Raw genomic sequence first — 14205 nt, 5'->3', positions numbered from 1 at the left:
ACATGGCAAGGTCGGTGGCTTCTAGCCCAAGCAGTTCAGCCTCCCGAGTGGGCCCTGGGCCCCGTCCAGGTGACTCCCAACCCCTCGCGGCTGACAGAGGCTTGGTCTTGACAGGCTTCAGACCCTCCTCCCAAATTGCCCCATGCCCTTACACCCCTGGCAGAAGCCAGGGGCTTTAATTACTTAAGGTCCTTTTCTCCAGTCCAGATGTTGGCCCGGCCTCAGCAGGAGTTGACTGAGACTGGGGTTCCATACCCGGACGCGGATTCGGTTGGAGAGCTGCCTACAGGGCCAGATCAGTTTGCTCTTCCACATCAGGATCTGAATAACAAGGAAACCCAACATCAGAAGCTCCCAGAGGCACTTCCAGTGCTAGACTGGGATCACAATCAGCCCTTGGTTCTCCCTTCTCGACACAAAAGTAAGACCAAACACATAGGTCTAGATGCGGCTGAAGGTCACCAGTCATTTGAAATACTTGTTCCACCTCTAGGTAGTAACAGCTCAAAACAAATGAAGTTTATTGTTTCATCCCCAAACCTGAAGAAAGATCAACGGCTTGACAAAATTATTGTTGGAACTATAGGCCAATTTCAAAAAAACACTCAGGGTCTAGAACGACAGTTGCAGGGTGATTATTTAGATCTCAGTATGGATGCCATTTATCCTGAGGAGAGCCTACCTAGGGGTTTTTTGGGGGAGCCCAGATGAACCTACGGAGCCCCCTGAGGAAGCTGAAATTTCTCCATCCCAGCAGGATGGCCCAGTGCTAAGTTTGATCACTTGATTAAGGTGGTTTCTTCCATATCTCTCCATTGTAAAGTTATTTTTCCCCTTGGTAATTGATAAATAATCTGTGGGGTGATACTTTGGGATCAGTGAAAATCCTACTTTCAAACAACTCTTCACCCAACTGTGCATCAGTCATAATCTTTGTCTGAATCGATTATTACATTGATAGTTGCAAAATGACACTTTCCTATTCTATCATCCATTTTGCATTTATTAGCTGACATTATTCTACAAAGAAGAGCTCCCCCACTTTTCATTTTGAGTATCACCATGAACTCATGTGCTTTTTTAAAAATTAACTATGTTATACCTTATTATAATGATAATGTTATTCTTTGGAATGTTCCTTTTGTCTAGATTTTGCCAATGCGATCTCTGTTATTGTTTAACCACACGATGTTTTGTTATTACTAGAATAACTTCTAATATATTACTACTCACAAATAGGAACTGATAAAGGGACTCCAGAAGGTGTGGTCTTATTCAGACTCTTCTTAGATGTCTGCCTTCTTCCTGTGTACTCTCAACCCAAAGTGAGGCTTTTGGGTTGGAAGGAGATACTTCTAAATTAAAGTACAGATCAATGTCACCCATTTCTAATCCCTATTCCCTTTTTTCTAGGCATATGATATCTATTGCCATCCTAATCCTTCTGTTAGGCACATCTCTCCTCCTCTATATTTATTTACAACAGTCAAGAACAGCAATTGGCCAACCGGCCCCTATTCAGTTCTCCAGTCCATATGCCCCAAGAACTCCTTTTTGCACTTGTCTGTGGTGGCCTTGGCCTACCTCTTGTACCTACTCAAGTAACTCTTTTGCTACGAATTTAATTATCTGTGTCTCCATTTATAGGATCTTACCTAGCCGTATGGCCTGCTGCCTCTGCCAATTTAAAAATATCATTGAGGTTGTCTGTAAGAGAGTCAAGCTGTGTTCTGATAGTGGATGCCTGACAGACTTCACACGTTGTGGTGATTATAAATTTTTAATTTAATTTAATTTTTAATCAATGATGACAATTTTTAAAATTAATTTAAAATGAAAATTAATGATGTAATTTCATTATTTTAATTCATTCATTCAGAGTTCCAGCTCCCTAAGTTTCTAAGAACTACCCCCTTGGTAGGAATCAGAGTCTTGGTTACATTATTAAGCTAATAGTTGCTCAGTTACATTGTTAGCTTAATAATGTTACTGATCCACATACATAAAGGGGCAAGAGAAAGAAATGGAAGCAGGAAGGGAATGAGCATTAATGGCCACATATCCTATGCTGTGCTCTGTGCAAATGAGAACTTATTGATATAGAGCATCACAGTTTGTAACCTGATTTTATATACATTAGGTCTCAAGTGCCATTTGTGTTATAGGACAGGTGTAAATATATTTTTGTTTATTTTGTTTCTGCAATTTTATAAAGAGTACAAGTGATGCTGTTTCATGTCCTATTTGGAGCCTGAGATTTCTGGTTCCATAACCAGAAGCTGCTACCTAGCCCTTCTAATGGATGGGAGAGCTCGTTTATTCTTAGACTGTCCGGCTCTGAACTTGCTCTGAATCTCAAGCTTTACTATCCACAAAATACTCAGGGGCTTTCAACTATTTTTCTATATATTAGATTTATTGGCACTAACTTGGTGACTTCCAAAATGTGCTTTCATGCCCATGTAGCTTGAATACAGGTCTCTAACACTGATCTAGAGCACATCATAAATAATAATACTTGCTACTTATATAAAGACAATATTGCTGATTTTTCAACACAATTTTTTTTTTTTTTGTCTGTGACACACAGCTTGTGGGATCTTAGCTCCACAACCAGGGATTGAACCCGGGCCACAGCAGGGAACGTGCCGGGTCCTAACCACTAGACCACCAGGTAACTCCCCCAAACAATTTTTTCACTAGTTGTATTACTCCCTTCTCCCCTAGAAGTGGGCAGAAAAGGCATTTTAATCTCCTTTTACAGGTGAGGAGAAACAAGATCAGAGGTGTTAAGTGCTATGACCCTAGTGTCGCGATCTCCTCTCCCCAGTTTGGGGCTCTCTGCAAGCCCATTATCCTCCTTTCTCATGACCCTTCCCTCTTCCTTTGACCCTCAGGAAAAATACTTTTAATCCTTTTGGAAGAGAAGCCCAGCTACACAATGGTACACATTACCTTCACACAGTCAGAAGCTTTGGATGGTTCCCCGAGTAAAGCTGGAAATATTAGAAGTAAAATGAAATGAAAGCAAAGTAGCCATCTGACAGAAGTTGCTTTTTCCCTCCTGCATTTTAGGACCTCAAGTATTATTCCACTGATTTGTTGAACATTCCACATTGGCATACAATTGGGCAAATCTCTTAACTAATACCCCAGATCCGTGCCCAAATTTCAGCAAAGAGCTCGGGTGGACGTAGTGTTTTCTTGTGTATAGAGCCTTCTGTTATGAGGGCTGGGATATATGGAAGCAGGGACTGAGCAAAGGACTCGGTGGGTGGGTGGAGAATAAAATGTCCAGGTGACGACCTGTTAACAGCGGTTGTTGTCGTGGTCATCTGTGTTAGTAGCAAGGACACAAGCACACTAAAGAGGTGGATAGAGGACGCCTCACACTCCTCTGCCTCTGAGGAAGGACAGGATGGGGTATATGAATTTGAGGAATCACAGTAGATCTGCAGAGAGTCCAGCTGAGTAGGGGAATATTTGTCTTCCAGCCTTGGATTTTCTTCAATACTGGCCCCTGGGAACCAGTGGAGTAATCCTGAATATAGTTAGTATATTTCACGCTACAGAATTTTCTGAGTAGATAGGCACTTTTTCAAGAGATATCTTTTTCTCATTTTTTTGTTGCCAGTCATAGGCTTAAATGTGTGTTTCTTTTTCTCCTAAGGGGCACTCAAACGTTGACTGATTCGTAATTTATTTGGCTATGGACTGACTAAAAGCTGTCCCATCAGCCTTCAATGATCAAAAACAGTTATTTTTGACAGATGAAGAAACATCTATAGGGAATGCAGAAGAATCGTTGATGAAGGTGTTACAAGCCTGGAAGAAGAACAGCAGCGAGCTGAATATTGAGTCAGAGAGGGAAGCCTCAGATAAAGTGCTGTCAGCTTGTCAGGCTTCATGAATGAGCAGCTGGGCTTTAATAGTAAAAGATATTATCAGTGCACTGAATTACATACTGCCTTTTAACTCAGAGGGAAGTCTAGGAGATGTGGAATCAACATTATTACCATTCATTCAACTTCTTTTTTCAGATACACAAGATGGAGATATGCCACTGGGCATTTTGAAAATCAATACAAGGAGCCCTTCTGTTAAAGCTGTACCCAACAGTTCAACTAATAAAAATAAATTGAAGAAACTTCACTTTCTGGAAAATTTCTTAGATGCAGAAACTGAAGAAAAATTTGATGAGGTTAAAAAGGGAGAAAAACCTGCCACGAGTACGCCTTCCAACGTTTTAAGTGCCATGATTGAACGCTACATCTTTCAAAAGAAATTGGAAACTGCCCAAGCACAGAAAGACAGCCTAGCAAAGATTGAGAGTACAGAGGAAAAGCTGCTGAGAGTGAACAGGGTCCTCAGGGGCCATACAGAAAATGCACCTCAGAGCAGTGGGAGATGAGAGCGTCAGGAGGAAACAGAATGCCCAGCAATCTGTGGCGAACACTGCCGAAGAAAGAAGGCTCAGGAGGCCATCCCCAAGCAAGCTGAAACAGCTTCTCATGGTGCAGAGGCCCAGGAAGCTGGTGGGAAAGTCGTCCAATGCAGAGTCTTCATTCATAAAGGAACACAAGGCAGCAGGCTCCTCTTCCCTGAAACAGTACTTCAAGGGCAGGCCTTCTGCCTCCATCCCTCCAAAATCCCCATCTGAGATTAAGAGCAAATCAAAAGACTTATCCCGCACTAGTTTTGTTTTAGAAGCTGTAAAGGCTAGAGTTAGAAATATTGAGGCTCCTGAACTAATCTCACCTTCTGGTGAAAAATACATCTTCCATAAAACTCAGTCTTATCGGGTCCACAGAAAACCCAAAGTCAAAAGGAGTCGAAAGTTCAGAAAGAAAAGTTCACTCAATAGAATGATGCTTGCAAGCTCTCCGTCCTCTGTAGCGAGGAGTCTCATAAATTCCCCTCCATGAGAGGCTGTTTCACCTTCAAGAGAAGTGACTTCTCAGGAAAATCCTTTTCCAGCATTATTTTCTTTTACAGACACTTCTGCAGAAAACACTACTTCAGAAAACAATGCTGCACAAAATGTTTGTGATGAAATTATTTCTAGAGGAAACTCTCCTCTGCCAGGAGGAAACGGCCCTGGAAACACTACCCATAGGAACGTCTCCACTGCACATTCTACTGTTGCTGCAGACAACAGTGTGCCAGCTGTTCAACACACCAACAAAACACAATGGGAGTACCACAACACGGGCACTGAATTATCCTCCAAGCCCAGAGGCTTCACTTTCCCCAGGGCTCACATCCCCAGGTGTTCAAGTTGAAACTCGGCTAAACCAGCTACGGTCCCTCATCCCCAACAATGACATGCGAAGGCTCATTTCTCATGTTCTCCAGACTTTGAAAATGGACTGCTCAGAGACCCACGTGCACTGGCCTGTGCCAACCTCATGTCTAGAACAGGCCTCCTGATGAAACTTCTCAGCAAGCAGCAAGAAGTAAATGTTTCCAAAGCGGAATGGCATACGGACCAGTGGAAAACTGACAACTATGTCAGTGAGAGCACAGAAGCCCAGAGTGAGCAGAAAGAGCAGGAGTCAAGTGAGGTGAGGATAACCCCTGACACATGGGAGCTGGACTTTTACTCAGTTTAGGACATGCCATTAATGTGCCCAGGCAGGAATACCACGAGCTCCTAGTCTGTATCTTATCTTCAGCCATGAAACTGGCTAAGACAGTGATCTCCCATTTTGCTTGTTTAGAGAGTGTGCCACTATTCCTAGGGTAGACGAGAAAAGGCATAACACAAGATAAATAATGTGTAGATAAATAAATTGTAGAAGAAAATGCTAATGATAAGATTAATAACATTAAACTTGGCTTGTTCTTATAGAAGCTACTCACCTGAAAGGATTGGGTTTTATAGTATTTTAAGAATAGTTAACTATCATTTAGAATAGGATTAAAAATACTTAGCTTTCATCCCTTCCATCTCCTTGTGTTTAAAAAACTGTTATTTATTTTTTTTAGCTCACAGAAGTTGTTCCAGGATATGGCTATAAGAACAAAGTCATCTTGGCAATATCTGTAACTGTAGTAGTGACAATTTTGGTTACAATTCTCTGTCTCATTGAGGTAAGGACAATAATTAATTGAGATTCAGAACCCACAAACTGAGAATGAAAGCCACCTTTCCTCCTCCTCCTACTTGATTCTTCTCTTTAATCATGAGGACTGAATACACTTTGTTCTTTTACTGAAAAGTATATTCCCAGGATTTTTGTTTGTTTGTTTGTGTTTTTGTTTGTTTTTTTGTCTGCGTTGGGTCTTCATGGCTGTGTGCAGGCTTCTCATTATGGTGGCTACTCTTGTTTTGGAGTACGGGCTCTAGGCGCGCGGGCTCAGGAATTGTGGCTCATGGACTTAGTTGCTACACAGTATGTGGGACCTTCCCAGACCAGGGATCAAACCCGCGTCCCCTTCACTGGCAGGCGAATTCTTAACCACTGTGCCCCCAGGGAAGTCCCCACAGGATTTTTAAAGGAACTCCACTCCCAGGAGATCTCTATGGAATTGGATCCATGGTAACAAGCCATTGGACTATTTTGACAAGTGAAGTTTATAAGAAGGCCAGAGTTGACATGATAGTAAAATTTCTTCAACACAAAAAAATATGCTGATTTGATGTACTCACCAGTCACTCTCATTCTACTGTTAATTTATTTATTTGTTGGCTGAAATGATGAGAGATATAGGATCTCCATACCCATGGAGCTATCAGTCACCCTGGGAGGGCTAAAAGGACATACCTAAAAGATAAAAGTGTGATCTCGTCAATTCCTAAAGTTTACTTAGCAGCTTTCTTCTCCGGTGTATTATTATAGCCCCACTTATGTGTAGATAGGTTCCATTAAAACTCTGCAAGTAAAATCCTCCAGCAGGCTACCCTAAAGTATGTCATATTTATAGTAGCCTATTCCTGGAGCTAGCCTGTTTACCTTTTGTTCAGTTACATAATGGTTTATTACTTTTCCCAACAGGCAGTTGCTAACATTAAAAGAGTGACTTTAATAAGCTGACAATCTTGATTCTACCCTACCAACCCAACGTACTTTATTTACCTTTTCTCTTGTAATGGCAGCCCCCCATTCCAGCCAAAGCACCTCCTCACTATACGCTAGTTACACCAAACCCATTCCTACTTTTGTTTGTGCCTTTACCCATCAAAAATTCCTTCATTTTGCTTTGCCTGTGGAAGTCCTATGAACTTCTCACAAACCAACTCAAGTTCAGATATCTTTCTTCATAAAGCCTTCCCTGAATACTCCAGCCCTCCTGATCCTTGTCCTGTGAGGTTTGTCACCATTTCTTAGGGGCCATAGCAAAGCAGTCCCCTCCCCTCAGAACTCGCAAAAGTGGTAAGCAGTTTTTTAAAAGGCAGCCCCGCAAGAGAGAAACACCAGTGTTAGCACATCATGGAGCTGAGCAGACATGTATAAGGACCAATGGCTTCCTGGCCTATCAGACTTGAATAAAACCTGACATGATGTACTAACTTCTAAAGAGAAATGTGTCTATCTGCAGGAGGGTTGGTCAGTAGTGAAAGCATAGAAAAGGTGAGGAGAGACCAACATGGCCAGTGCCCATCCTCACATTGCCCGAGAGTAGAGATGGCACCTTAGGCAGCATAACTGAAGAGTCAGGCCCACTAGCCAGGCTGTGCCTGTTGAGGAGATGGACGGATCCAGCTACCTCAGGCCTTCCCATTAAATTCTCGATTCAGCTGATTCCTTTTCTAATTCTGTTCTCACCAAGTAGCCTTCGATTTTGTGACTGTGCTTGAGTGTGCCACTGAGGCCTGTATCTACAAAAGGTAATTCATTGATTGTGCAGACACGGATGCCCTGTGTGTAGAACAGATGTATTTCTCATTGTCCAGTAATAATTTGGCATTCTGATTTTTAATCAATCCTGTGATATTGATAAAGTGAGACCGCCATAGCAGGAAGACATGAGTTCTCTCTTGGTGAGGAAGAGTATGATTTCTGAGCCTAGGAGGCTGGGGACTAGCATGGGGTCAGCTTTCTAGTCATTGGCCATTGCCCAGACTGTACCCTCTACATCTCCAGCTGGCATATGGCCTTTTGCTCTTTTACAATTTCTGTAAAGTCCCCTTTTTATTGTTTTTAACTTCTATGTAGTTTAACCTTGCATTTGTTTTCTTTTGTTTTGATTTCGCCTGCGAGATCTTAGTTCCCCAAGAAGGGATTAAACCTGTAGCCTCCGCAGTGAAAGCGAGGAGTCCTAACCGTTATTTCCTCTCCCCACTTATATGGTAAGCTTTTTGATGACAGGGGCCATGCAGTGCTCTTCCTATGGTAGACAATAATGGTGTTCAATGGAAGAGATGAGGCGTTATGTCAATTCCACAGTGAGGAATAATGCAGCCGAATATTTATTTGAAGTAGCATAGAGTCCAGCAATAGACCCATGTTTTCTTTAGACTTTTGAAATGTCATGTTTTAATAGTCGAATCAGTGGGAAAAAATGAATTAATGGTGATAGAATAGCTGCCTAACTATTTGGGGGGTAAATAATAGCAGATCCCCATTTTTCATCTTAAATAAATATATTTCCATAAATGTGAAGAAAGACCTCATAAAGGTATTAGAAAAAAATAAAAGCAATATTTTTATAATCTTATGGTGGGAAAGAGCCTTCAGAGCCTGATGCCACAAGCAGATCCTTTGGTATATTCCACCATCTTGTCTGTGACACCAGCTTAGCACTGGTTCATGCCAAGCGTAAGAGGAAGAGTTTTCCGTATATTGTCTGATTTAATGCCCACAGTCCTGTAAGGATGTTATTACTATCCCTCCATCATAGATGAAGGAGATCAATATAAGGCCCCAGTGGCCAAACCAAAAGCAGAAGCCAGTTTCACCCAACTGCAAAGCTTGTGCTCCCTACTGCAATCTTTTGCCTTGTCTAATCAGAGACAAAAAAACTGGAAAGATTTGAAACACTGAAATTCAATGAAGGCCAGCATTTCTTTACTATAAGGAGTTTGTTGTTTGGTTGTTTGGGTGTGGCGGGGTTTGGGCATGCTGTGCAGCTTGCTGGATCTTAGTTCCCTGACCAGGGATTGAATCTTGGGCCACAGCAGTGAAAGAGCCAAGGCCTAACCACTGGACCACCAGGGAACTCCCAAGAGTTTTATAAGTCAAGAAGAAGAAGACAAACAGTCCAGGGGAAAAGGGGGCAAGGGCTTTGAAGAGTAGGATGTGTGTTGACTGTCAGCCACCATATCTGCCCGACCTCTCCTCATGGCTCATGTGCGGTGGGTTTTGATAGCCAGGCCTTTGTCACCTCATGATGTAAAAATAATCCATAATATTTTCTTCGAGTACTTTAATAATCTGTCTAGAATTTGTTGTATTTGTTTTTTCGTGTGGTTGAAGTAGGGGATCTAACGTTTTCCCCCTATATGAAGATCTAATTGTTTTCAAACCTTTCACTGAATGGTTTAGTCTTTCTTCCCTGGTCTAATATACTATCTTTACCTGGACTCTATCCTGTGATCCAGTTATCTTGTCCTGTACCAGTACCAATATCACACTGCTTAATTCCAGTTGCTCTATAACATATGTCATATCTGGTAGGGCAAGATCCTACTCTTTGACCTTCTTTTTCATACATTTCATAACTATTCTTACATATATTGTCTATAAAATGTCAGCTGGCCAGGTTTTATTTAAAAATTATTTTGGCTATAAATGGATTGCATTGAATTTGGAGGTTACTGTGAGGAGAACTGACCTCTTTACAACCTTCTATGAGGATGGTATCTCATGCCATGTAAGTACGTCTTCTTAATGTCGTTCAGAAAATTTTTAATATTTTCATCACATAGGTCTTACAAACTTTTGGTTGAGTTTATTCCTAGCTACTTTATGCATTTCTATTGATACAGTAAATGGGATGTTTCTTCTGTTTCTTAGTTAGTTATTTGTGTTACATGGGAAAGCTATTGAGCCTTATATGTGGATCTCTTGATTTTGTATGGAGACATCTTACTCATGTTGCTTCCAATAAAATTTCGGTTGATTCCTTTGGTCTTTCTAGGTCCTTCATTTCATGTGCAAATATTTTTTGTCTCTTCCTTTCCAGTACTTCCTTTTTCTTATCATACTGATTAAGACCTCCTCCACAATGATCAATAGTAGCAGTGATCATGGGCATCCTACCCTTGGTCTTGACTTTAAAACAATGCTTAGGTTTCTGCTAGATACTTTTATTTTCTTTTCCTAGTTCTAAGAGTTTTTATTAGGAATTATCTGTTGAACATTATCTAAAATAGTCAATAAAATATATCGCCTGCTGCATGCAATTCCCTATGTTAGGTACTGTGAAAGAGTCAAAGGATTATTAAACAGGGTAGAATTCCTTTCCTTAAAAAAGTTATCATCTCACAGGGTAGATAAGATTTAAAGTAAAAAGGAATGAATAAGGATTTGGAAATACTTGTAATGGCTAATCATGATCACGTTTTCTTTCAAAACAGATTTATTCTCATAGAATTGCAAAAGAGGAAGATAAAAAGAGAAGCAGAAGGTAAATATTGGTTTTTAAAGCAGAATTTTACTACTAGAGGAGAACTTAGAACTCATCTATTTCAATTTCCTGACCAAAAGCAGGAAAAATGTTTAATTACCCTAATGGTTTACCCTAATTTATTTATTAGCAGAATTAGCTCCCCAGCCCAAGCTGACTTAGAACAGGACTGGCACCCATTCATCTGCTTTCACTAGTCCTTTTAGGAACGAGGGTGGATGGGGAGAGGTTTTGGTTGTACCTGTTCCTGCTGGCCTGATGCCTGGTTCCTAGGCATCAGGCCAGGCCAGAGGCCTTCTAGGAGGCTCTGGGGTAAGGAAGCCCACATTGTTGGGGATGTAGGGGCTGGCCTCACTCAAAGCTGACAAAAGGTAGAACATATGAGTCCCTTCTGTAAATTGGCAAGGAAACTTCGCTCCTCATCCTACTGTTTTTTATTCCCCTACTCTCTATTCCCTTTATCCAAACCTCATACAATTTTAACAGGGAGAAACATTAGACAGTAGTTTGTCTCTTCCTTTTATAATAACGAAATGGAGAAGGGGAAAGGGAAAATATCTTGCCCCATGGTCATACTGCTAGTGATTATCAAAAAGAAGAGGGTCCCTTTCCACTGAGGACTTCTCTACTGATTGCACTGTGCTTGTGCTGTGAGCTACATTTTATGTTGCAATTCAGTATACACATACTATATGGACATAAGTAGTTTCTGAAACAACCTTATTTTGCACTCTGATTTTTTCTCTTCTGTTTGTATTCAGAAAGAGTATTTTGTGTTTCCCTGCTGGTCATGGCCTTTAAACTGATTCCACAATTCAGTGACACCTCAGTGACAGCCCGCAGTACGAAAGTCAGAGAGGTATATATAAGTTTGCTCGTTGGTTTCAGATGTTTACTTGGCGATTCAACTTATAGGATAGAGAAGCCGGGAAAATAAATGCACCTTCTCCCCACACCCACACCCCCAGCAAATGCTGCATGTGTGACTAAGTCCGAAGCGGACTGGTGTGAAGTGCATCTAGAGAGTAATGTGTTTCTGCCCAGCGCCGTTGTGCAGTGTTTTCTCTGCACGATGGCACTTGGCCAAGGACGAAGAAAGGTGAGTGGGGCTGAAAATCCTGCCTATACTCCATGGTAAGCTACATGTAAAGGTCTCCCCAGAGACACTAGGGGACCATTTTGGACAGACACAGTGAACGTCTGTAAGGACAGCATGCATGCAATGATTTTCAAGATCCCGGGTCTGTGGTGATTTTGCTCATTGTGATTATGGACTGAGGTACCCATTTAGTCCTAATAAGGCCAGAGATAACACATTGTGAGAGAGTTGTAAAATGACATGTAACACTAACTCTGTGTGTTTTCCTCCAAGGGGCTTTTTCCAATTTCTGCTGCGTAAAAGCAGCTCAGGGGAAAGTGAGAGTCAGGTAAGTTTGAGGAGGAGAAAGGACTGTGGCCAGAGAAAGCAGGAGAGATGCAGGATTAATATTTCCCTTTCTGTTTCTAGGAGGGCTTTTTCGCGAGAAGGCGGCCACTTTGACATAGGGATACGTATAGGCCTCTCAACGCCACACGCAAGGAAAATGTGGCACAAAAGCTACACGCAGCGAGTCTTCTGATGAGGATGAGATATTTCTCCATCCCAGCAGAAGGCCCAAACCCGTAATCCTGAGCTCACTGAGGAGGCTGAATCTTTACCCCAGGAGATCCCTTCTCAGCATCCACGGACCCCTGAGGAGGTTGAATCTTTTTCACCCCAGGCAGAGGCCCAGACTCAGCATCCAGAGCCCACTGAACAGGTAGAACCACCTCCACTTCAGCAGCAGGCTCCATCTCAGCCTTCAGAGGCCCCTGAGGAACTAGAAACTCCAAGTCCTCAAGAGGCCCTCGCCCGGCCTTTGGAGACACTTAAGGAGCTTGTAGTTTGACCAGTAGCACATCATGGGGTAAATGAAGCTCCGCAGTCAAACTTGTACAATGTCACTGTTAAACCTATGGATCTGGCACTTAGAGGCCCAGGCTCAGCATCCAGAGCCCCCTGAAGAGGTAGAACCACCTCCACTTAAGCAGGAGGCTCCATCTCAGCCTTCAGAGGCCCCTGAGGAACTAGAAACTCCAAGTCCTCAAGAGGCCCTCGCCCGGCCTTTGGAGACACTTAAGGAGCTTGTAGTTTGACCAGTAGCACATCATGGGGTAAATGAAGCTCCGCAGTCAAACTTGTACAATGTCACTGTTAAACCTATGGATCTGGCACTTACCATAACTCCACATATCACTAAATAGGTTGAATCTTCTTGAGTCCAGCAGGAGACCCCATCTCAGCCTCCAGAGAGCCATGAGGAGGTTGAACCTCTGCCAGTCCAGCAGGAGGCACCATCTCAGCCTCCAGAGCGCCCTGAGGAGGTGAACATTCTCTACTCCATCAAGACGTCCCAACTCAGGCTCCAGGTCTCCCTGCTGAGTATGTACGTGAAATTCCCGTGGGTGAAGAGGTAGCATCTCTACCTGGCTTTCAGCGTTACGTTCATTCCAACTTGCCCAGTGTTACACTTCAACCTCTGAATCTGGAACTTAACGTCACTCCAGAGCCCACTACGGAAGCTGAATTTCCTACAGCTCAGCAGGAGGACCTGACTCCACCGCTTGAGCATCCTGAGGGGACAGAATCTTCTCCAGCCCAACAAGAGACCTCAGCTAAGCCTCCAGAGCCTCCTGGAGAGGTTGAGACTTCAAGGGAGCAGGAGCAACAAGCTCAGCCTTCTGAGCCTTCTTCAGGGGAGCTGGAACCTTCTCTGACTCAACAGGAACAGCCAGCTCAACCTCTAGAGCATCATGAAATGACAGTTTCACCTCCAAGTCACCCTCATGCTCAGCATTCAGACTTATCCAGTGTCATTGTCAAACATGCAGATGTGGAGCTTACCATAACAAAAGAACCCACTGCAGAGGTGGGACCTTCTCCAAATCAGCACAAGCCTTCAGCTCAGACCTCAGTGCCCCTTACTAATATGCAGCATTTTATACAGTGCAACATGAGGCCCCCACACTGCCTTCACAGCCACCTGAGGAGGTTTAAGTTTTGCCAGTTCAACAAGAGGCTCCAGCTGAACTCTAGAAGACAGTACACATAATAAACCTTCAGTAGAAGAGGAGACCCCAGCTCAGTATCCAGAGCATCATGGAGAAGAAGTTATACCTGCCACAAGCCAGCAGTAGACTCCATATCAGCTTCCAAAGGCTCCTGAGTTTGTACCTTCTCCACCTCAGCAGGAAGCCACAGCTGAGCATCCAGAGTCTCATGGTGAGGTGGAATCCTCTCCAACTCAGTCTCCAGAGCTCTCTAATGTGACTGTAGTTTTCTCTCCAGAGCATCCTGTGACAACATTTTCTCCTCTAGGTCAGGATCAAGCTCAGCTTCTGCAGCAGCCCGATGTCACTGTTAAACCTGTGGATCTTGCACTTATCGTAACTCCAGCGTTCAATAATGAGGTTGAAACTTCTCCACCCCAACAAGAAACCTCAGTTCAGTCTACAGTGTCCCCTGAGCAGTTGGAACCTTTGTCAGTCCAGCAAGAATTTTCAGATCAGCATCCAACCCACTCTGAGAATGTTGAACCTTCTCCAGTTCAGCAG

The 14205-nt window shown here is 42.9% G+C and overlaps 2 protein-coding genes across 2 annotated transcripts in view; both read left to right on the top strand.

Moving 5' to 3' along the window:
* The first annotated feature begins 4511 nt into the window (after positions 1-4511).
* On the top strand, positions 4512-12500 carry LOC103068553 (leucine-rich repeat-containing protein 37A2-like). The gene is given in 7 exon segments (XM_082931280.1): positions 4512-5255; positions 5257-5386; positions 5389-5564; positions 5989-6093; positions 10523-10572; positions 11945-11999; positions 12276-12500. Coding segments are annotated over 7 exon segments (1485 nt in total).
* A 1250-nt stretch (positions 12501-13750) lies between these two features.
* Positions 13751-14205, top strand: part of LOC103091671 (leucine-rich repeat-containing protein 37A2-like) — a 23434-nt gene continuing 22979 nt past the window's right edge. The window contains 1 exon segment of the mRNA XM_082931279.1: positions 13751-13873. Coding sequence (XP_082787405.1) covers positions 13751-13873 — 123 coding nt within the window.

This window comes from Lipotes vexillifer, unplaced genomic scaffold (assembly GCF_000442215.2).
Source record: "Lipotes vexillifer unplaced genomic scaffold, Lipotes_vexillifer_v1.1 scaffold2368, whole genome shotgun sequence".
Lineage (NCBI taxonomy): Eukaryota > Metazoa > Chordata > Mammalia > Artiodactyla > Lipotidae > Lipotes > Lipotes vexillifer.
Note: the sequence above shows the minus strand (reverse complement) of the source record. Positions and strands in the feature narration are given on the sequence as shown.